General features: G+C 38.6%; 1 protein-coding gene across 3 annotated transcripts in view; it reads left to right on the top strand.

Annotated features, from left to right (window-relative positions):
• Window positions 1–23743, top strand: part of MCTP1 (multiple C2 and transmembrane domain containing 1) — a gene marked incomplete at its 3' end in the record, with an annotated part of 532993 nt that overhangs the window by 203969 nt on the left and 305281 nt on the right. For all 3 annotated transcript variants that reach the window (XM_079918904.1, XM_079918902.1, XM_079918903.1), the window contains exon 2: window positions 23245–23359. In XM_079918904.1, coding sequence (XP_079775030.1) covers window positions 23245–23359 — 115 coding nt within the window. The remainder of the gene's footprint in view (window positions 1–23244; window positions 23360–23743) is intronic.

The raw sequence follows: 23743 nt of genomic DNA, 5'->3' as shown, positions 1-23743 counted from the left end.
AACATGCCAGCCATGGCTAAGCTACCTTGTCCATTTTCAGGTGGGATTAGGTGAAGGGAGGTTTATTCTTTTTGGTTCTTTTGTTCTACTTGGTCCTAGAGCTGCTGTTGATTTGATGATTTTGAAAATAGCATCTTTGTGCATTATGATAAAGGACATCATCATTAGATAATGATTAATGAATTGTTGAAAATCAGAAGATTGATAAGTGTGGTAATAAATTTCTTTTTACCAGGAGAATTATTTAAATGTAGAAGAGATTACCACCCTCGTCGGAGTCCAGTCTTTTCATAACCACTATTCTGCATTTTAGCCTTTTTAGTTTTGGGGCCTCTGAGTGCAATTTTATCCTTCTTTCTCTTTCTCATGTTGTATTATTTCATTTATTTAAATGAATTTAGTGTAAGTTTTTAGCCTTTATCATATTCCAAATTTTTATTTGTTCACCTGAGGTCTCTGCTTCAACAAACTTTGCTCTTATTAGTGGACAGTAATACAAACCTCAAAAGCATTTTGGCACCGACTCTGAGGTTGTTTTCCTTGAATGAGAGGCAAATGTTATGAAACTTAATGGGAAGTGCTAACTCCAGAAGTGTCTTGCTGACATTTATTTATTTTGCCCAGAAATGAGCTAATGTCGAGACTCAGCATTATGAGCTCCTCACACTTGAGCTTGGTGAGGAAGGTAAGACTCTGAGGGCTCAGTTGCATCATTCTTTAGTTAAAGATGATGCCATTAAAGAAATTAGAGGTGTGAGAGCAAAACAGCTAATGCCCAAACTTGGGAAGCTTTGCCACCAGTGCCTTTTAGAATTCAGTATGTCCAGATACACACAAAGATTTTCCATTAGTGCCACTTCCTGGCTATACACATCTCTCTTCCAGTGCCTAGGATAAAGTTCCTTGGAAGTAGACGCAAGCAACCACCCATTAAGGGCTCTTTGCTCTAAAATTTGACTTCCTGTTTTCTGCAAGGAGGAAGATGATAGCATTGATCCTTTATCACTCTTCCTCCCTCCAAATCTCCTGCCCTTTGCTGATGGCGAAGCAAACTGCAGAACTCTCTTAGCGGTTGTAACTTGCTATAACAAATTCCTCAGTTTTCCTCAACTGAGGAAACTCTGAATTGGGCCCTTCAGGTATTCAGCAAGCAGCCATGCAACACCCATGAGCTTTGCCTTCAGACCAGCAAATCTAGTACATGGGCATCTTCTTCCCAACCATTTCTTTGGCGTTACCTTAGCTGCTTAGTAAGTGGGGAATTAATATGTTGTTGGGCAGTGGTGAACTCTTACTTCTGATGATGATTTATCTAAGCTTCTTATCTTCCCTCAAGGGAGGCAAGTGACATTTTGACTAGATTCTGTAACAATATTTATTATGATTATTTGGTAGTCTCTGCATGACAACAGTGGGCATAAATTCTTTATGAAATTAATCCCAGTGACAAAGGATTATTTTATAATGATCTGTGTCTTTTCTTCCATGGGGTGTAAATTCTAGTAAATATTAAAGCATTCAAAATAATATTTTTTTCTAAAACTTTTCATATAAACCATATGTTACACTTTTTTTTTTGCCATCTTTAATTTACGGCAACAATTACAACTAATGGCTGACAAAGGTTAAGAGCACATCAGTAAAGTACTCACATTCTGGCTCCTAAATAATCTATTTTTCTCAAAGCACCAAGTTCTCTTCCTTTGTCTGATGTTCTGGAAAGAGAGGAGAGGCAATTATGCTGCAGTTATGTTCGTTGGTTTGTGTTATTCAAGCACAAAGATGATAAGCTCCCTGTACTTAACATATTTTAAAAGCAGTCATGCTTAATATCTCATTATGTTACTGCAATACCAAATTTATGAGTTTCCTAATGGTTTGGGAGCCATGTCTTAATCCATGTTTGTGTATCTATTCCCTAATGGATGGGTGGACAGATGGAAGTGAGAGGTAGGGGGCGGGATAAAGAGGGATAGAGGATGAGCAGGATTTTTGGTAGTCAGAATCCGTATTCCTCAGAAATAATGACATGAATTTCTTGACTCAGTGTCAGACTACAAAAATGCCACCATTGTTCATTTTGTAAGAGGTACAGTGTTTTCATAGGAGGAAAGGAGAACGCAATGGTGATGGCCTTTTATTTTCTTTATTCTTTCAAACCTACGTTAACTTATTAGTGAGTCAAAAAGAACTACTAGTTTTTATTAAAAGGACAATATTACGAAAGTTTCTCAGTTTATTAATGCATTTGACATAATGGTTTTTTGTTTGTTTGTTTGGTGTTTTTTTTTTTTTTTTTGCAGTACGCGGGCCTCTCACTGCTGTGGCCTCTCCCGTTGCAGAGCACAGGCTCCGGACGCGCAGGCTCAGCGGCCATGGCTCACGGGCCCAGCCGCTCCGCGGCATGTGGGATCTTCCCAGACCGGGGCACGAACCCGTGTCCCCTGCATCGGCAGGTGGACTCTCAACCACTGCGCCACCAGGGAAGCCCTGATTTTGATTTTTAATGTTCTCTTTACTTCAGTAAATATAAAAGTAAAAATGTTGACGAGATCTCCAACAAAAGAGACATGGTGCACAAATTAGTATACTTTCAGCAAGCAGATCCTGAGTTTTCAACGAGGAGAACTTCATGCCCCCTGGGCCACCCATACAACTGCAAAGAGTGTCACGGAGACCTGGTTCCAGGCTGGTACTTAAGGATTTTTAAGGCCTAGGAATCCAATCCAATCTTTGGAGCTGTAAATAAACCAAACACTGTTTCAGTTAAGCCCCAAAAAGAGTATTAAATGAAATATTTGGTAAATTTGAATTCTCATAGCCTTTGCACATCTCAGGGTTTGTGTTCACAGGTGATGTACAAAGTGAAATGGAGGCTAGTACATGGGAAAAACAAATGGTCTCATCATCTACTTGCATATAGTTGTTGCAACCTCTGGTTAGTTCTCAGGCCTGTTCTGATACAGGAACCATAAGTAGCACTTAGGCTATAGGTATCTCCTCTTTTCACTCTTTTAATATTTATTGAGTGCCCACCACGTCAGACACTGTTCTAGAAACATACTGGAGTGGATCACATAGATCCATATCACTGCTTTCAAAGAGCTTATCTTCCAGCAGGAATACTATTTGAAATACTGCATTCGTGTCGAATATTAAACATGAATGCTGTCTTTCAAGAACTTCAGATCAATTTGATAAACCTCATCAGGGTACCTGCAAAGATGAGTCAGTCCTAGGTCTGTTATCTAGGAATTCACAATCCAGTAGGGTAAATAGGAATGTGTAGTCAAGTGTTAAATACTGTGAGACAGTAGCTGAGGTGTGACGTAGCACAGGTGGGTATTGACATAGCACAGAGTGGAGGGTAACTGGCTGCAGGGAGAGGAGGTAGTGGGAGAGAGATGGTAATGGCGGGGTTGGCGGGGATGGCTTTTCCTAGGATGTGACCCTGTCTGGTGAACTCCTGATTATCCCTTAGAACACTCATAATTGACATTTTAAGTTGAAAGTGGTGAGATCGTATTTATACTTCTGCTCATGTTCATTTATTCTTTAGTCCTTGAATATTTTAACATTTCTTCCTGAGGCTTGAGAAAAATGAAGAATAGAGTTGATCAATAGGGAGCCTATTAGCGTAATGAAGTAACATCCAAGATAAAAATTAATAGGAACATTTATTTCTAAGAGCTCTATCTCTAGAGGTATTGAAGGGCGGTCAAATCATGAGATTAGCTGTCAGAGCTGATAGAGATTTCACATTTGTTTAGTTGACCACAGCTTTGTTCAAGGTGTCTGTGCATCTTTGAAAGAATTGCATGCATGGCTAATTAGCCTTTCAAACAAATTCTTTTCAAAGTAATAACAGCATATAAAATTACAGCACCTCAATATGTACAAATTTTCATGAATTGCCTCATGCGGTTGGATCCATGGAATACTGTATTGCTGGGAGACATGTTTTCAGAGTTCATCCTCTCCACATACAACCTTTCCTGCTATTTCTAGAAATAGAACACTAAAAGCTAACATTTGTATAGGGCTTACTATGTCCCTGACACTACTATAAGCACTGTACAATTTTTAACTCATCAAAATCTCACACCTGATGAGGCATGACCTCCATTTCACAGAAAGGAAAACTGAGGTCCAAGAGGTTAAGCCACTTGCTCAGGGTTCCACAGCTAGAAAATGTCAGAGCCAGGATTCATCCTCAAGCAGTCAGGTCACAGAGTTCTATTCTTAACCACTATATTATACTGTTTCTAAAATACAGAATGAGCACTCTTATCATGGGATTATTTTGAAAACTTTAAGTATCAAAAATTACCGTGTAACCATATTTTAGATGTTAGGTATGTGTTTGCATATTAGATACAAATTCCATATTCAATGATGAGGCCACCTTTGAATCTCTTTGGCTCACAAACAACCACTGTCCACAAACCCCTTTCACTGTTGATGCTGGTTGACACATGACTCTAGCCTCACTTCGCTAACTCCTGAGATACTTCACCAAATGCCGAGGCCTCGGTTGCCTCCTAAAACTGTATTCTGCTCTTCCTGAGGGCTAGCCCTGTAACTTTCACTGAGTGTACGAACGATTCTTCATTCATTCAAACAGAAACTGTTTATTGAGTGCCTTTGTGTCAAGTGCTGTGCTAAAAGCAGGAGTTATGAGGGTATTCCGCACAGACAGAAAAATCCACCAAAATCAGGTCACCTCACAAAATATTTCCAAGTTATGGTGTTATATTTAAAAAACAACAACAACAACAAAACAGGTTACTGTGTTAAAGAATCACAGATGGAGAACTTCTTCAATGAGTGGTCAAGGAAGGCTTCTCTGAGGAGGTGACATGAGCTACCACCTCCAGGATGAGAAGGAGTGTTTCATGCAGATAATTAGCCTGGGGAAGAAAGTTCCAAGCAAAAGTGACAGCTTGTGTATCACCCCTAGTGGTCAAGAGCTTAGCACACTCAAGAAAGGCACACAGGGCCAGCATGGCTAACATGTGGTGAAGGGGGGAATAGTAGTGGCTGGAGATGAGATTAGAGAGGTTGGTGGTGAAGACCACAAGGCCTTGTAAGCCACGATGAGTCAGTCCTCAGTGAATGGGAGTCCACTGAAAAGTTTAAGGCAGAAGAGTGACATGATCATGTTTATGTTTGATGATCACTTTGATGATGAGAGGCATGAGTGGAAAGAGGAACATCGGTAGAAGGCCACTGGGCTACTTGCGGTTCGAGATGGTGGGGAGTGGTGATGGGTTTGGAAAAAAGAGGACAGAATCCAGGCATGGACAGAATCTGGACAGAATCCAGAATCCAGAATCCAGTCTTGGAAGTGTACTTAACAGATGGGTCTAATGAGACGGTTGAAGAGAAAAGAGAGCAAAGGATGATTCTGAGCAACCAAATGGATGGTGAACACATTGCCTGAGTTGACAGATGGGGCCAAAGTGGGACAGTCAAGAGATGAGATTTGGAGATGTTAAGTTTGAACTGCCTATGAGGCATACAAGTGGAAATGTCAAGTAAGTGGTTGGCTATGTGGGCCTGAAACTCAGGAGAGTCTGAGCCCCAGGGCATGGGTGTTACCTAAAGCTTTGGGAATTGGTGTATTCACCCAGGGAGGGAGAGTGATGTAAACGTGAAGAAGGCTGAATGCGCAGGATGGGGCACACCAGCATTTAAAGTGTGCTCTCTGTTCTCCCAAGCAGAGCTGTTCTTCCTCTACTACCAGCTGGAAAGGCAGAACTAGCCAGGCCATGTATCCTGACTTTTTCCTGTGGCTGCACAGAGCAGAAGGCCAGCTGGATTCTACAAGTGGAAAGAAATTCATGTCATTGCTTTTATTCTTCTCACCCTAGAGTCCCTTTCTCTCTCACCTGGACTTCAGTTCTGAGCCTCCCGCTGGGCAGAACCTCACTCTGGGATATGACCCCCACCATTGATAACAGAGTCCTCGGACAGGCACTGACCTCCCTCTGGGACACAGACACATCCCACATACGTGCAGAGAAGGATAGGAAATCCACGCTCCTCCATTACATTTTTCTCCCTAGGAGTGCTAAATTCCGTTGTATTGCCCAGGGAGAATCTAGCAAATAGCTTCCGACAGAAAGACATTCTGTTGGAAGCCCTTGAGTGTCCAGTGTTTAGCAGGCAGAGCTAGAATGGGTGAGAGTCACCCTGAAGGTTTGCTCCCTGCTTCCTGGCTCCATCCGCCCAAGCCATGTCCTTTAAAAGGCAGCTCTTACTAATCTCCTTAATTTACAAAGAGTACGTGCTAACCAATTGAAAAGAGCTCAATATGAAATAAAAATGAGTCGAGGATATTCACAGGCAGGTCACAAAAAATACAAATGGCTAATAGACATGAAAGGCAGTCTCCCTAGTAATTAAAGGTGTGAAAACAAAACAAGGAGGTGCCTGTTTTGATCTGAGTGGTAAATGTTTTAAAATTTGTATCACAGACAATGTGGAAGGTATGAGCATTCATGATTCCCCACCCAGAATCTGCAACAATTTTTTGCTTAATTTGTCCCTCCACAACTGCAGAAGAAAAATGAAGGAAAAGGGCTTGATGGGAATGGTTTAATCATGGAATTGGGAGTCAGGGTAGAGAAGGGAAAGGGGACACATGGGCCTCAAGAACGCGGGGACCTTGCTGGCTGGGCTGGAGGAGAGCAGTGCGATTAGTGAGAAGTACCGCTTAGTAGGGGCTGACTTGTGATTGGATCTGTGGGGGGCAGATCTGTGCACAGGATTTTTGGAGGAGGGAAGAAGACAATATTGAGAAGGGCATCCTTTGTATGGGGCATACCTGACACAGTGAGTTCATGCATTTATTGGCTCAGTAAATAGGCTTAATACCTCTTTGATTTAGTTGTATAAACAAACCCTTCCTGAATGGCATTGGAACAACAGGCCACCGCCTGTGAAAATATGTTTGGCTCTTGTAATTATTGGTAACTAGGAACTTCTCAAAGTATTGCACTGAACCAACAAATAGCTCGTCTAATATCTTCGTTGATGAGGCAGTGAGATTCAGAACCCAAGATAAGAGCTTCGGTCTTCAGACTTTGGCAATTGGAATGAGAACTTCTGTAGAAAGTGAGACACTGAGCTCACAGGTGGAGAGTTCTGTCTTTTCAACTAACAGCTAGAAACAGGGGACACATTTAGCCAAAGGTGTGAAGATGTAAAAGAGCTTAAAAAACTGAACAGCATTTTTCTGTAAAATGAAGGGGTACATTTTAATCATTAAAATCAAAAAATAATTTTACAATTTAAATTATATATTCTACTTCCTTAGGAAAGAGTTTTTCTGTACTTCTGGTTGGAGAAAGTTATATATTATTTCTTTACTACATGAACTAATATAAAGGCAGTATGTATGATTGTGTTCCATTTCCTAGTTATAAACTTCTGATTTTTATATACATTGAATAAGGCTTTTATCCCCAAATAGTATCCAACTACTTAGTTTAGTTAATGACACCAAAGAGACTTAATTAGAAACCAAAAAAAAAAGCCCTACAAATTACCTAAAGTAAATATTGATAATAGAAGGGAGGGAAAAATATCTTTCCATAAGAAAGATTCTGAGCCTGTGATTTAGAAATCCTTGCTATTAGAAATTTAAATTACTTCTTCCTTAACCATGACCAACCCTTTCCTTTTGGTGTGAACTTTTAGCTAAGGAAAATTATGTAATTAGGGTCCAAGAAGTTAAAACTGACTTGGAGTTTCAGATGTCTAGTTCACTTTCTGATTTTTTTTTTTTTTTAACCTGGGAGTAAAGCATTAGTGTTGTGGTTAAGAGTGTGGACTTTTGGCACTAGACTGAACAGTTTGAATCTACTTCTACTTTTTCCTAGTTGAAGCAAGTCATTCAGCCTCTCTAATCCTTAGTTTCTACATCTGTGTTACTAAGATTAAAAGAGTAATTATTTCTTAGGTTTTTGTGCAAAATAAATGAGACAGTGTTTGTGCTCCATCATTGTTAGCTGTTTCATCAGTTGTGATACTCTTTGGTGCACTTAAAAAACACAACTCAAAATCTGGAAAATCTAGAGGTTAACTTCGTGGTTCAATCAAGAATCTAGTGTATTTCTGTCTCTCCATCCAGCCTTCCCCATTATTAGCTTTATCCCAGTTTAATTCCCCTCATGAACCCAAGACGGCTGCCAGTGCTCCCACAGCTGTCTATATGTTTCCTCATTCTCATCCAGGAGGAATAATTGAGCCTATTTGTTCCAGTGTTCTTACCCAAGACCAAAGATTTACCCTGATTGGAAGAGCTAGGTCACATTCCCAACCCTGAGCCAGTCATTGTAGTCACGGGGTTGGACTGGCCTAACCTTTGAGATGTTCTCCACCCCTGAGCTGAGGAGCAAGTCAGCTTCCCACAACCACACTGATTATTAAGAGGAAATTGAGGGCTGTTAGGAAGGAGAGAGGTAGAAATACCTACCTGAAAGGTGATCAATACCTGTCACACTGTGATCACTGTTATCCAGGCACCACGGAAAGGGCTGTCACTGCCCAGGCAGGAAGCTATCTGTGTCCCTGGGTGGGCACAGGGAACACTTAAACCCCCCCAAACTTGTTAAAATTGCTATTAGAAACAGTGTAATTTCAGGAAAACAAAACAAAGCAAAAAACACATAACTCTCTTGCCAAGACAAATACTATATGGTTCTATAATAAGTCAAAGCTTCCCAACATTGAATGCCCATTACTGAGAAACATTTGGCATTTTAGATTATTGGTTTAATGCTAAGCTATGAGGAAGTTTTTAAAAATTAGAAATGACACCTAATGATTATTATCTACTCATATGATAGAGCTCAAATTTTGGCAGTTTATTACTTTTTTGCAAGTAGTACTGAGAAAACTTAAGCTGTCGCATGCTTTGCTCTAGCAATTGGAACACTTGAAGAATATCGGTTAATTGAATAATTGAAGCTCAGAATTTATTTTCATTGTATTTACTTAGCTATTATAGTCACCTCGTGATGATTTCTAGGATCTACAATTTATCCATAGCAGATCCTGCTCTAACATTTGTTAATCCAATAGACTTTACTTATGTATGGAAACCCTTCTTTATGACAGACTTGTGTACTGAGTAAATTAATGCTCCTTCTGCAGTGTGACACTAGAATTTTCAACCTCATGAACAAGTTTAAAAGCATGCTACAAAAGGAAAGAGAAATGTGTTTTTGATTTCTTGTCTTTTTTTATTATTCATGCCTCAGCCCACAGCCCTCTCACCAACTGTAGGTAAGAATAATTGAGAATGACATACTGTTCTCACAAAATCATACTCAAGCAAGAACATTCCAATTCATGGGCAAAAAGCTATTGAGTGATGGAGCCAAAATTAAAAAAAAAAAAATCTGACTGGAATCTGCTCTATTTTGAAAGCAAGAAGGAAATTTGGAAGTAATATATAGATCAACCTCCTCTTTCTACAGATGAGGAATTGAGGGTCAAAGAGAATAAGTTATTTGCCAGAAGTAATGAAGTTACTTTTATGGATGAGTAAGACGTAAAACCAAAGTCTTATGACTTAGAGCCTAATGTGTGGTCACTGGGCTCATCCTTCTCGGTTACCTGCAGTTAAAATGTTTACAGTAGCTGTACTAGAAAATTATTTTTATTAAGCCTAATTATCGTGTAACTGTATCCCTTAAATACGTCACCCTCATTTTCCTTATCTGTGAAATGAGAGAAGGGTAAGGGGATGGTGAGATGGGTTAGGTTAATCAATCACTAGCATGCCTTCTATGAAGTGTATCATTATACTTACTGAGCAAAGACCAAATTAGAACGGTTGCCCCTACCAAACGCTAGGTTATCTACACAAAAGAATTAGCCCTACAGAAGCTTTTTAAAATTAAGCTCATTATTTTAGAGTATTTTTAGATTTACAAAAAAGTTACAAAGATAGAATTTTCATATACCTCACACTCAATTTCCCCTATTGTTAACATCTTACATTCTTATGGTACATTTGTCACAACGAATGAACCAATATTGATACATTAATATTAACTAAAGTCCATCCTTTATTCAAATCTTTAGTTCTCACTTAAGATCCTTTTTTTTGTTCCAGACTCGCATCCAGGATACCACATTTTATTTAGCTTTCATGTCTCCTAAGGCTCCTCATGGCTGCGACAGTTTCTCAGACTTTCCTTGTTGTGATGGCCTTCACAGTTTTGAGTAGTGTGGGTCAGATATTTTATAGATGTCCTTCAATTTGAGTTTTTCTGATGTTTTTTCATGGCTAGACAGAGGTTATGTGTTTTGGAAGGAAGGCCACAGAGGTAAAGTACCATTCTCATCACAAAGCAAATCAAGGGAGCATACTATCAATATGACTTATCAGCACTGATTTTAACCTTGATCACCTGGTTGAGATAGTGTTGGCCAGGTTTCCCCACACCGTACTCTTCGGAAGGAGGTCACTATGTGTGGCCCACACTTCAGAGTTGGTGACTGACATCCTTGAGGAGCAGTATCTACGTGAATTATTTTAAATTCTTCTGCACCATAGACTTAGCTCTTCCTCCCCATTTATTTATCTATTTATGTATTCAAATCATTTACTTATATCAGTATGGAATCATGGTTATTTATTTTATACCTTGAGTATAATCCAATACTATGTGATTTATTTTGTTGCTTGAAAACTCTTCTTCCGCCAGGGTTTTCAAATACAGTAAATAATTAAATAACATCACAACTTTCACTGAAGGCTACTTTGTGCCAGGCTCCGTGGCAGTTCCATGTTTGTGCTTCGGTTATACCTATGAGGAATCACTTGATATTTGCACAACTGAGTGTATGAGATCCTGCTTCAGCCACAGCTGTGCACCTGTGGCCATGAGATTGTTTAAAGGAATAAAATATGCATGAGTTTCATATTAAGCTCATATGTCAATGAGAGTAGTACATTGATATGCTTTGTCCAGTGTGAAGGCGTTTATTAAATCAAAGCAATTTATAAAACTCCATTCCGTAGAATCCTTAACACTGTTATCAAAGGGTAGAAGCAGCAGAGAATAGTATTATTTTTATTTTCAAGTCTTGAAATTATTAGAACAATACATACTATACATGTGTAGAAAATTTGAAAACTTCTGAAAAATAAGAGGAAAGAACAACTACCTTTAATCTCATCGTGCATAGAATAACCCCTGTTTACGTGTTGTTATATTTCCTTCCCTTTTTTTCAGTGCATAGGGATATTTAACCTAGTTAATTTCATTCTGTATGCGGTTTTGCATTATACTTTTCACCTCACTGTTTTTTTCTAAGCATTTGCCCATGTGATTAAAAATGGTCCTCCATTTTAAGTGACTCAGTGAACAGAAGAGGTCAGAGCCTGAGAGCAGGCAGGAGGTTATGGCAGTTGAGATGCAGAAGAGAATTATGGGGTAGACTGGAGTGGTAGAAAAAGCTGACCAAAGAAACATGTTCAAAATATAACTGATAGAACTTCACCATTGCACGCTTGGGTCCAGGTACAGTTGGTGCTAAGTTTCTAGCTTAGGTGGATGGGCATTCCATAATGATGCCTCAAACCCACATCCAGAGCAAAGAGGAGAAGCAGCAGGTTGGAGAAAGAGAGAACTTCTCATTTACTGCCATGAAACACCTCTTGTCCTGTTTTTCCATGCTGGCGTTTAAACTTTATGTGCAAAACTGTCTCCATGATGGTCTTTGAAGGAAAAGAATGTGTTCGAACATCTTTCTTTGTTCTCCATAACATTGATTCTGTGCTGGGCAACCAGTAGAGGACTGAAAAGTAGTAACTGAGTGAGTGAATGAGTGAAATGCTGAATGAAGATGAGGTGAGCTTTGGGTGTTTGGGGTACTCTGGGGGGGGTGGAGATTAATTACTAAAATTTGCTAATTTCTTTTTCATGGTTTTCATGGTTTTCCTCCCAAGAAAACCAAGTGTTAGAATAAAAGGAGTAGTAGAGGTCATGTTATCTATGGCTGTTTCATGTTCTTTTTAAAGATACCTGTATAATTTTACTGGAAGGAGTGATAGGACATTCACACAAACTTGATATCTGATAGAAACACTAAAATCTTACTTCGATTCTTTGGTTTCTCCTGGCTTTCCTTTGAAATAAATAATAGAGTTGTGAAAAAGAAACCCAAATGACAAGTACTTGTATTCACAGAAAAAAGTAAAGATTATAGAATTATTCCAAAAAAAGTAGATATATGCATTTAAGTCTAATAAGAAGGTTTCTTTGTTCATCACAAAAGCTGGTGAGGCTTTGGATCTGTGTGAATGCGTAAAAACACTAGAAGTATTTTTCAGCAATATGCCAAATGTTTAGCATCAATCTAACATCTGTTACACAAGATTCTCTCTCTGAGATTGTTGGAATCTCAAAAATTCAAATCCTCTAAGAGCAAATGTCTTCCTCTGCATATGCCCCAATTTTGGAAATAATAGAACTAGCTTAATCTGTTTAAACATTTATTGGTAGAAGTATTCATGGCAAGGAGGATAACATCAATAAACAAGTTAGTATATTATGCCTTTTTCTGACAAGTCTTTTCTTCTCGAGGTTGGGTTCTTTGCAGGTAGCTCTGCACTTTTTAATGCAGTTTGGTTTTCTTTGGGGAAGAAAGAGCATGCTGGGGAACTCACCAAAAGACAAAAGGTCAGAAGAGTTAATACAAATAAAATCTGTCATGCTCTCAGGTCTCACAAATATTATTCTGGTGAAATGGTAAAGATAATAATCACTAAGTAATATAATAGTACTGAAAATGGAAGAGTCAACCCAAGCATGATCTACTTCCTAATCTCTAATTAACCATTAATAAACACTAGCAGTAGTAATACATACATAATATATATTATTATTTGAAAAAATCAGGAAGAAGCTACTTTGCATTTGTAAATCACTGGACTCTTTACAAAGCACTTTAAATTACATGATTTCTTTTAATTTTCACAAGTGTCTTTTTTTTTTTTTAAGAAGAAAATTAGGCTCATAGAGCTCAGAGCAACTTAATATAACTAGGTCTTGTATACAGATCTTTGTGTTTTGACTCCTGTAATCTTTCCTCTATTTCATAATAGCTCTTCTCATCACCCGCCCCCAATAACTACTTATATTTAAATAATTTCTTACATTTACAAAGCATTTTTACATATTTCATCTCATAATCAAAACAGTCCTTTGTAAGGTATTTTATTACATTTTAAGAATGAGAAGAGAAAAGTGCAGAGGGGATAAGTATTTTTGGCTGAAATTAAATAGTTGATATCAAGCCTGCCCTTTCATCATCAGAATTTGCTTCTTGTAACACAAGCCTTGGTTATAGCGTCTAATTACAAAAGGGCGTGGTCCATGTACAAAAGGGTTGGGAAAAGAGAATTTTTTATTTGCTTTCCTTTGGTTCAGGTTATTTTATACACCGTATGTGTAGGTGGGAAGGCTCTCAGTGATAATAAAGTTATGCTGCAGAGAAGCAGTTTAGCGGACAAGCCCAGGGTGAGTAATCAGTGTTGTGGGAATCCCAGAAAAGATATTTGGGGAGTACTGAATTTTATACTTTTTCAGCAGCAGTTAAACATTGCCGTTTAGTAGGCCCTGAGAATTTATAGATCCATTTTGTTTGGTTTGGGCTATTGCAAAATCAAAGTCCCAGAATTAAACCCAGGGTTGCAGTTCAGTTCAAAAGCAAACTGTAGTAAAGCTTTGATATGACCAGAGGATCAGCCTTTTCTGCTTAGTTTATCTTTCTGGTTGCCTGAACGCTAACATATTAAGTACATGCATAACACTAACATGTAACTACGTATAGCAGTTTACCTGGGACAGTTTTGTTTATGCCTCTTTACACCGTATAATTGTCAATAGCACTCCCTTTCAGTCTCTAAAGTATCCCAGTTGGAATGCTAAATTATATGGTAACCTTAACCTAAGCCTTTTCCCCAGTTCTTGTTGAAACTAGTCATAAAAATACAAAGTTTTCCTCACTTAGTAACTGAGGAGCGATGGCCTGCAGTTGGACCTCTGTCTGGGCCCCCTGCACTGCAGGGGCATCTGTGTGTGAACATCCATGATCACTGCACATTACTGGGGAGGAAGTAGTTGAAGGCATGGGACAATTTCTGTCTGTCTGCATCCTTTCTCTGCAGCTCACTTTCCCCAGTAGCACGGTTCTCTGGCAGTTCATGGACATCCGGTGTCACCTGGCTGCTTTCTTGTTTCTGTGCTTCTTTGGCTCATTCTTGTTGCTCTTTTTTGTCACTCTATTCTGTTGTCAGAGCTAAGGACTCACTTCAACTGTCTTTCACCAAAGGAGGTGAGAAGGTAATGGGGGGTCAGATAGAGCTCCAAGAGCACAGAGCCCAGAGCAGCCTGCCCTCTGTTCCCAGCTGCTCCGGGCATTCAGCAGTGGGAGTTCACGGATCTTTACTCTCCTGCCCAGCTGTTTATCATACCCTGCTTTGGTCAGTTGATCTGTCTATATGTCCTACTACAAAGTTCTACTCTACCCTCTACTATATATATATATATATACATACACACACACACACACACACACACACACACACACACACACACACACACACACACACACACACACACACACACACACCCCATACTTAATTATAATTATAGCAGCTGTTTTCTGATTCGGGGTTATCCGTGGGCCATTATGGCCTCTCCAGTCTGTCTATTGTTACCATTTGGCCTTAGCAGGCACTTTCAACTTCTTCTTCTCTCTGAACTTGGTCCAAACAACCTTTGCCTAATAACAGTTTTGCTGACTAACAGCTTATCACTGACCAGCCTATTCATCATCTGCCTCTAGTTCAGGTACCCAGCTCTGGAATAATCAGCTGTGAACAAGGGGCAAGGAAGTTAAGTTTACATAGACTCAAGCATAAGCAGTCCTTTCAGATGGGGCTGTGGATTAGACAGGCACTATGACCAGCATATCTAGTGGGGGATGCCCATTGGTCACCATAGATTTTCCTATTTTGTGTGGTTTTAGTTTTTGAAGTCATTTACTCAGTTGACCTCTAACTAATTATAATGTTCCCTTGACAAGTGAATCCTTGAGCTTCGTTGAACTTCGAATATCCCAGTGACTTTTGAGTTCTGTTTTTTGAAAGTTGAGTTTTAAAAACGTTTTATTTCCACTTGATGGCAGTTTCACTGTGCAAATATTTCTAACGTCACAGAAACTAGGAGAGATGACTAAGTAGCGTTGAACAAAATTCATCACAGCAGAGCTGCAAAGAAATAAAGGCTTTATTTGGGATCTTAGAATTGTAATTTGGGAGACACATATTCGAGTAGGAGTCAAAAACGTGTTCCAAGGAGGAGAGAAAAGGCAGGGTTTTATAAAGGCAAACTTTAGGTTTGCAAAAATTGCAAAGTTTGCAAAAGTTGTTTCAAAAGCATAATGATTGGTTGCTGGTAGACTGAAGCTATTCTTATGTACACATATTTGGTTGCTAAAGGCTATCACTAGAGAAAGGTGGAAGTCTGGTACTGTGACAAGTTGCAGGTTTTCTTGCAGTGTCCTTAGAATATTTGTGGTTTGGCCCAGTTCAAAAGTTTATGGGTCTACCCAGTGAGGACGTGCACGACCCTGCTTCCTTGATGGCCTCGAGGCTCCATTTTAAATAGCTCTTTTAGCAATACCGACTCCATTTTTTTTTTGCGGTACTCGGGCCCCTCAATGTTGTGGCCTCTCCCGTTGCGGAGCACAGGCTCCGGACGCGCAGGCTCAGCGACCATGGCTCACGGGCCCAGCCGCTCCACGGCATGTGGGATCTTCTCGGACCAGGGCACGAACCCGTGTCCCCTGCATCGGCAGGCAGACTCTCAACCACAGCGCCACCAGGGAAGCCCCCGACTCCATTTTGAAGTCCCTTTTTCCACAGTAGAAAGTGGTAATAACTAAGTAGAAATCCTTAAGGATACCTCTTGATATCCCTACTGAGGTTGTTAAATTTTAAAAGTTAAAAATGTCAAAGATTTCATGAAGTTTTCCACTTTCATGAAGTGGATTTTGTTGATAGACTTAGAGCTGCACTGAGCGTGGCCTGAGCATGTGAAACAACTTAACCAGTCTACCTTCCCCTGGGCACGGCAATACTAGGAACACCCAAGAAAACCTCCTCGAATGCAGACTTAGTTCTCCTTTTCTGTACACTGCTACAATAGCTACTTCCTATTGATAATAAGGGTCAACCACCCCAGGTAACCCAGTAACCCCTTTTTTCCTGAATGAAAATCTTAAAGAGGCCAGGCCAACCTTGAATTCATCAGCACCGTTATATCGTCTGGTGGAAGCTTTCTTCACTTAGGTAAAAAAGCCTCCTAAGCAGCAGAACTCAAAGTCACAGGGACCATCATATTGATCCCCATAGATATTCCCCAGGTGTTTCATGATATAAATTTTTAAAGTCTGGAAATTCATTGTGTATAAACTTTCTCAAAGATGTGCTTTTATAATTGGCACAATGGGTCAAGCTAGTGTGCATGTTGAAATCATCTGAGGATTTGTCAGAAAAAAATACTAATACCTGGGCCCCACCCCCAAAGTTCCTGGGTGCCTAGCCAAAGACCTCAAGGTTGAGGACCGCTAGGCTATATAAAATGAGGGAAAGAAGGGTTTGGTATGAGGAAATTTGACATCACATGCATGGTAACTGTTCTAGTTCAAGCAAGCCAGGAACATTAGAAGAAGGGTTTCTGTAAAAATGGTGGCTTATTGGAGTAGAACATGTGGGTGCTCTGGTCATTATAATCCTTCTGAATGCTTCCTTTCACATTCTCATGGTCCTCTTCCACAGTCTTGTTCGGACTTTCCTACAAGTGACCTGATAAGGCTGCAAATTTCACTTATGTTATAATTTTCAGTTTCAAATATTGCATCTGCTTTTTCGCTTCAGCAGTCCCAAAACTTAATTGAGCATTGTCATAGAAACCTCCCTAAACCTCTAACTGTGCCTAGAACTCTGAATTTAAAAATTTGAGCTTCTTTCTTTTACATTCCCACCAAAAGTATATATACAGGGATTCCCTCGTCTCTCTGTCCTCACCAGCATTTGTTTTTTATTTTTTTCATAGTAGCCATTCTAACAGGCACGGTTTTGGTTTTCAGTTCCCTGATGATTAGTGATGTTGAACACCTTTTCATGTTCCTATTGGCCATTCATATTTCTTCTTTGGAGAAATGTCTATTCAGGTCCTTTGCCCATTTTTTAATCAGTTTGCTTTTTTGCTATTGAATTGTATGAGTTCCTTATATTTTACGTATTAACCCCTTACCAGGTACATGGTTTACAAATATTTTCTCTCATTCCATAGGTTGTCTTTTCATTTTGTTGATTGTTTCCTTTGCTAGGCAGAATCTTTTTAATTTGATGTAGTCCCACTTGTCTATTCCTGCTTTTATTGCCTGTGCTTTTGGTGTCATATCCAAAAATTTATTACCAAGACCACTGTCAAGAAGCATTTTTCCTGTGTTTTCTTCTTGAAGATTTACAACTTCAGGTCTTGCATTTAAATCCTTAATCAATTTTGAGTTGATTTTTGTCTATGATGTAAAATAGAGTTTAATTTCATTCTTCTGTATGTGGATATACATATTTACCAATGCCATTTATTAAAGGTGCTGTCCTTTATTTTTTTATTTTTTTTTTTTGGCGGTATGTGGGCCTCTCACTGTTGTGGCCTCTCCCGTTGCAGAGCACAGGCTCCGGACGCACAGGCTCAGTGGCCATGACTCACGAGCCCAGCTGCTCCGCAGCATGTGGGATCTTCCCAGACCGGGGCATGAACCTGTGTCCCTTGCATCAGCAGGCGGACCCTCAACCACTGCGCCACCAGGGAAGCCCTCCCTACTTTATATTCTTGATGCCCTTATAGAAGATTAGTTGACTGTATATCTGTGGGTTTATTTCTGGGCTTTTTATTCTGTTCCATTGATCTATCTGTCTCTTTTTATACCAGTATCATACTGCTTCAATCACTATAACTTTGTAGTATAGTTTGAAATCAGAACGTGTGATGCCTCCAGCTCTGTTTTTCTTAAGATTGCTTTGGCTATTCAGGGTCTTTTATGGTTCTATGTGATTCGACAATCCCACTCCTAGGTACTTATACAAAGGAATTTAAATCAGGATCTCAAAGAGATACCTGCACTCCCACGTTTATTGCAGTATTATTCACAATATCCAAGATATGAAAACAACCTATATGTCCATTGGCGGATGAATGGATAAAGAATATTTGGTATATACATACAATGGAATATTATTCAACCTTAAGAGAGAAGGAAAATCTGCCATTTGCAACAACATGAATGGACCTGGAGACCATTATGCCAAGTGAAATAAGCCAGTCACAGAAAGACAAATGCTCTATGATTTCACTTACATATAGAATCTAAAATAGTAAAACTCATAGAAGCAGGGAGTAGCATGGTGGTTTCCAGGGGCTGTGAGGAGAGGAGAAAATGGGAAGGTAATGGTCAAAGTGTACAAAATTTCAGTTACGCAGGATGAATAAGTTCTGAGATCCACTATATAGCATAGTGCCTATAGCTAAAAATACTGTATTGCATACTTAAAATTTTCTAAGAGAGTAGATCTCATGTTAAGTATTCTCACCACATGCGCGTGCGTGCGCACACACACACACACAAATGATAATAATATAAAGGGCGTGGGAAGAAACTTTGGAAGGGGTTGGATGCATTTGTGGCCTTGATGGTGGTGATGGTTTCAGAGGTGTATACTTATTCCCAAACTCATGGAGTTGTATAAGTTACATACGTACAGCTTTTTATATATCAATCATACCTCAGTAAAGTGGTTAAAAAAATAGCAGCACCCATCTAAATGTGGGACATGGCAGTTTAGCGAGGGGAAGAGTATTTGAATTTCGTGTAATAGTCACTAAATAAATGTTAAATCTGAGAAAACATAAAAAATATTTTAAATGACAAAGTCTGTTTTAGAGCTGTGTGAGTGCCTGGTACTTCAGACACATCTTTCCTAATACATCCTTACATTTGAGAACTTAATAAACATTTGAAAAAGAGACTTTATACCCATAAAAATTATATTTCTAGTATCCCTCCATAATCCAATTTTCTTCTTGGAAACATTTCACTGAGCCTGAGGGGAGATGTATCTCTAGATCTGTTTAAGTTCTTGACTTTCTTTTTTGCTGGAGTTGGGGGTATCCTTGGAGGCTGACACAGGGGTGGCCTGGAACTTGCTCCTCCTCTCTTTTCTGCTCTCTGCTGCTGACAATACCAATCTCCCAGGAGCTCAGCTCAAACTTCTGTGTGACTCATCCATCCCTTTCCCATATCCCCTACATCTTGACAGTTGACAATTCAGTTGATTGACTCTCCTCAATGTCTCAAATTCATCTTTTATTTCCAGTTCCACTGACCAGATCAGGCCCTTGTGACTTAAACTGGACTGTCGTAAAACCTTTTAAATAATTCCTGTATCCACAGGATTTCTGTACTCTCATCCATCCTACAGAGATAAAAGGCCGAATTTCCTCCTTTCTGAAATCTAATCACTTAGTCCAGAACAGGAAACATGAAAGGTAGGGGATAAATGTTTGTTAAATGAGTCCTGGCCATACTGCCTCTCTCTTCAAGAGCCCGTGATGGTTTCCTGTTGCCCACAGGTTGAAACTCTTCTCAGGCTGGCATGACTGAATATCAGTCTTCCTTTCCACCTTATTTCTCACACGATCCAATGACACACCCTCTTGTGACTACTCACCGTTGGGCTTGTGTTGATTTTCTCCTCCTCCCTTCTTCCAAATCTTTACTTGTCAACGTCCTACTCCTGTTTTCAGACTTCTCTATTGTCATCTCTGTGAAGCCACCTCTGATTCTTTTCCCACAATAATTGGTCTTCTTTCATGAATGACTTAATAACTCCATTATATCACACACAGTCTGTCTTTAAGGATAGCTCTCGAGTGGACAGGGTTTCATTTTAAGTGCAATTTTGATCAATTGTTAATGTCAGCCTAAAGCACTGTATTGAGAACGGTTTTTTTTTTATAGAAGGTGCCAAAACAGATTAGATGCCATACACGGGCACAGGAGAGGAGAGAGAAAAAAGTGCCCATGGAGTAGCCAACTTTGTTATAGCTCCCCATGTGTGTGTCTACTCAGCTAGACACACATGCCCGCAAAGACATTGTCTATCCTCATAGTCTCCATCACATTTTGTGTTCAGTTGGATGCTTAAACACCCTATTCCCTGTTGTTAAAAGTTTACAATCTAAACTGGAAAATATGACATTTTGAGATATAATGTGATAATGGACAAGAAATATATAAAGTGCTAATTAAATGGTCCTTGAAGGCTGGATAGGAATACATAGAGAACAAGATGGGGAAGGTGCTGTACATCCAAAAGAAATGAAATCAGTTTCTTGGAGATATATCTGCACTCCCACATTTATTACAGCATTATTCACAATAGCCAAGATATGGAAATAACCTAAATGCCTGTCATAGAGGAATGGATAAAGAAAATGTGATCTATAAATACACACACACACACACACACACACACACACACATACACACACATACATATACACAAAATGGAATATTATTCAGGCTTTAAAAAGCCAATAAATGTAAGTCCAGTGAAGTCATCTCTTAACTAGGTGTTGAATTCTCAAACAGCAAAAGTGGAAAATCTGGTATAATTAAAATTACCTTTGGAAATTCCTTAATTTGCTCATGTAGTATACATTTTAAAATGTTAAACCAGGTGCTCTGTAAATTATTCGCTCTAAACTTCAAGAAGCACTGAATAGAGCAGTGAAAGCTACAAAAAATAAAGATATCTGAGCATTCAAACTTTTCTGCCTTTAAGGTACCTGTCAAAACACTAGAAGAGGATGCAAGGTCAGCAGAAAATTTCTACTTTCCTATAGATTTTATTCCATTTTTTAGAAAGTAATAAATCTACATTTAATATTTGTTAGTGGATTTGTTTATTTTGAAACTATATATATATATATATATATATATATATATATATATATATATATATATAAAATAGAGCCTCAAGAAAGTCTTAGAACATACTAGGAGCTTAACAAATGTTTGCTGGATTTTAATTTAAATCTTGCTTATTAGTTAAACCCAAATACAAACTGTTCTTTGAAAAGGCATTCAGAAGACATCGGTTGGCTTCCTCTTTCCAAGTGGGAATCATCTGTGTGGTCCAGTGAAGAGCTATCACTCTCTTACCATCTATGCTAGTTTCAAGACACCTTACCATAGTGCTGGAAATGTGTTTTGAAGAAAGATAATGTTTTTGCCCACGAAACTTGAAAATTAGTAACATCCCGTGCTGACTAGGATATGGGAAATAGACACTTGCGCACTTTCAGTAGGAGTGTGAACTACTTAAACCTTTTTGGAAAAATTCATCCTGTAAGAGAAATAAAAGCACAAGTTCTTTTGCAGTGGCAAATACTGAAGCCAACCCATATGTTCATCATTAGGAAGATAATTGAAGAAATTATGGAAGTCCCAACACTGTGGAAAATCATGTACCTCAAAAAAAAAAAAAATAGATCTATGTGTATTGATTAGAAAAGTGCCCATGATATTTTTCTTAAGTTAAATAAATTGTGAAATAATAAGCAAAATGTAATACTTTGCTCAAACAAAAACTGGAAACCCAACCACAGGAAAATTAACCTGTATGTATGTGTATTTGTATAAGACGTTCAAAATGTAGAAGGATATACCCTAAATTGTCAAAATTGGTAATCCCAAGGAGGTGGGGCAGTTGGATGTCTGAGGAAAGTGAAAGAAAATCATTTTACCTTTTACTCCTCTGTGGTTTGAAGGCCTGACCCAAATTCTTGGTTAACGGAATTAAAAGAAAAGAAAGAAAAAAGGAATTAAAAGAAAAAGACAACCAGGAGATGTAATGTGGAAATGAAGTGGATGGGATCTGGCAACTGTTTGGATGTGGGAAGAGGGAAATGCTTGTAGATTTCTAGCCTGAGTGGCTGGGGGAATGGTGCTATCATTCATAGAAACAGGGATATCATGAAAAGAAAGTGAATTCTTTTTTATTGCTACCAGAGGAGAAATGATAAGTTTAGGTTATCAGTCAGAGTTGTGCTGCTTCTTATTTTAAATCATAATTGCTCCCATAGGAAATCTCCTCATCTTGGTCTTGAAACATTAAAAAAACTGCTTTCTAGCTGTATTTCATGTAAACTATAGAATTAAAGAGCTGGAATGGTATCTACTATTTTACCTTATCCATGCATATTATTCCAAAACAAAAGTATATTTCTTTTTGAATTGGAAAAAAACTATAAGCATTTAAAATCACCTCAAACGTGTAAAGAAAAGTAAGTTTTCCTGCTGTATTCAACGTGGCAGAAAGTATAATATGACCTGTAAAATTTTCACTCTATGTTTCTCTTATGTTGTTTTAATAATAGTTATTCCTCTTGCTAGTGCATTTATAACTCAATGTCTAGTATATTGTCGCTAAAGATATTCTATAGAGGTAGGCTTGCAAAGATTTTTAGTTCTAGAAATAGCTTGTGCACCTTTAGTCCATAGAAAGCAGCATTAGGAATTTAGCCCTACTGAGAATTTATTTCTTGCAAGTACTGTCAAAATGCTGGTTGAACTTATTTCTGTATAATTGCATCATATTTTATGTAGGGACTAAAATAGACATGTATAATCCATCAGTATGAGCCCCTTTGCATGAATAAATGAATCAACAAAGTCACCTAAATAAATCATTTTACTTTTCAACTCAGTTACCCATACCTTTATTCTCCATTCATCACTGATTGTGTTTTTACTTCAGACACTATTTCTTTGTTAGTCTTTCTTCGTTGAATTATGTGGGACTTTCCATGGGAAATGTTTTTCGTATTTTATGTGTTATTCTAATCTGAGTTAAAACATGAACTCCTGTAACTACTGTGTCTTTATTTTGAGTCTAAATAATTTCATGAATTTCAAAACCTTCAGAGAACTGTGTGATTATGATGCTGTGTGAATTCATAAGATGATTTATTATATTGACTAATTCTTGGAGTTTGCATTTAGCTACACGTGGTCCCCCATTGGAGGAAATAAAATAGAGATAATAAATTTAATATTTTGTATATTTTTCTTGGTTTTCAGAAAATAAATACTGCTGGAACCAGTAATACAGATGTCCCCTTGGCTGTTCCCGGAATGTACCAATTGGACATTACATTAAGAAGGGGTCAGAGTTTAGCTGCCCGAGATCGAGGAGGTAAGAACATAAGAAAAATGTCATCTGGAAGCTTATTCTCTGTGTTTTTGACAAACTTTGTTTTCCTTGTGGTTTCTTAAGTTAAAAAAAAGTCAACTATAATATCAGTTTTAGAAGTTTCGGTTCAATGATGTGGCTCGAAATATCGTCTGACTCCTGTGACCGTAGAGGAAGAGGTTATGATGCAAGTTTGAAAACTCTGAATTGTCCCAACCCAGACAGCAAGGTCCCTACCAAACTTCTGACAAACTAGACTCTACATTATGTATAATTAGTGACATAATCAGTTAAGTAGATGAAGCACATTTTTGAAGCCATATCAGAATTCATCTTTTCACAGACCTGAAATACTTTTTGCTGCATAGATTTGCTCCATTGAATCCC

Source organism: Stenella coeruleoalba (assembly GCF_951394435.1).
Source record: "Stenella coeruleoalba genome assembly, chromosome: 3".
Taxonomy (NCBI): domain Eukaryota; kingdom Metazoa; phylum Chordata; class Mammalia; order Artiodactyla; family Delphinidae; genus Stenella; species Stenella coeruleoalba.
This window is presented reverse-complemented; position numbering and strand designations above follow the sequence as displayed.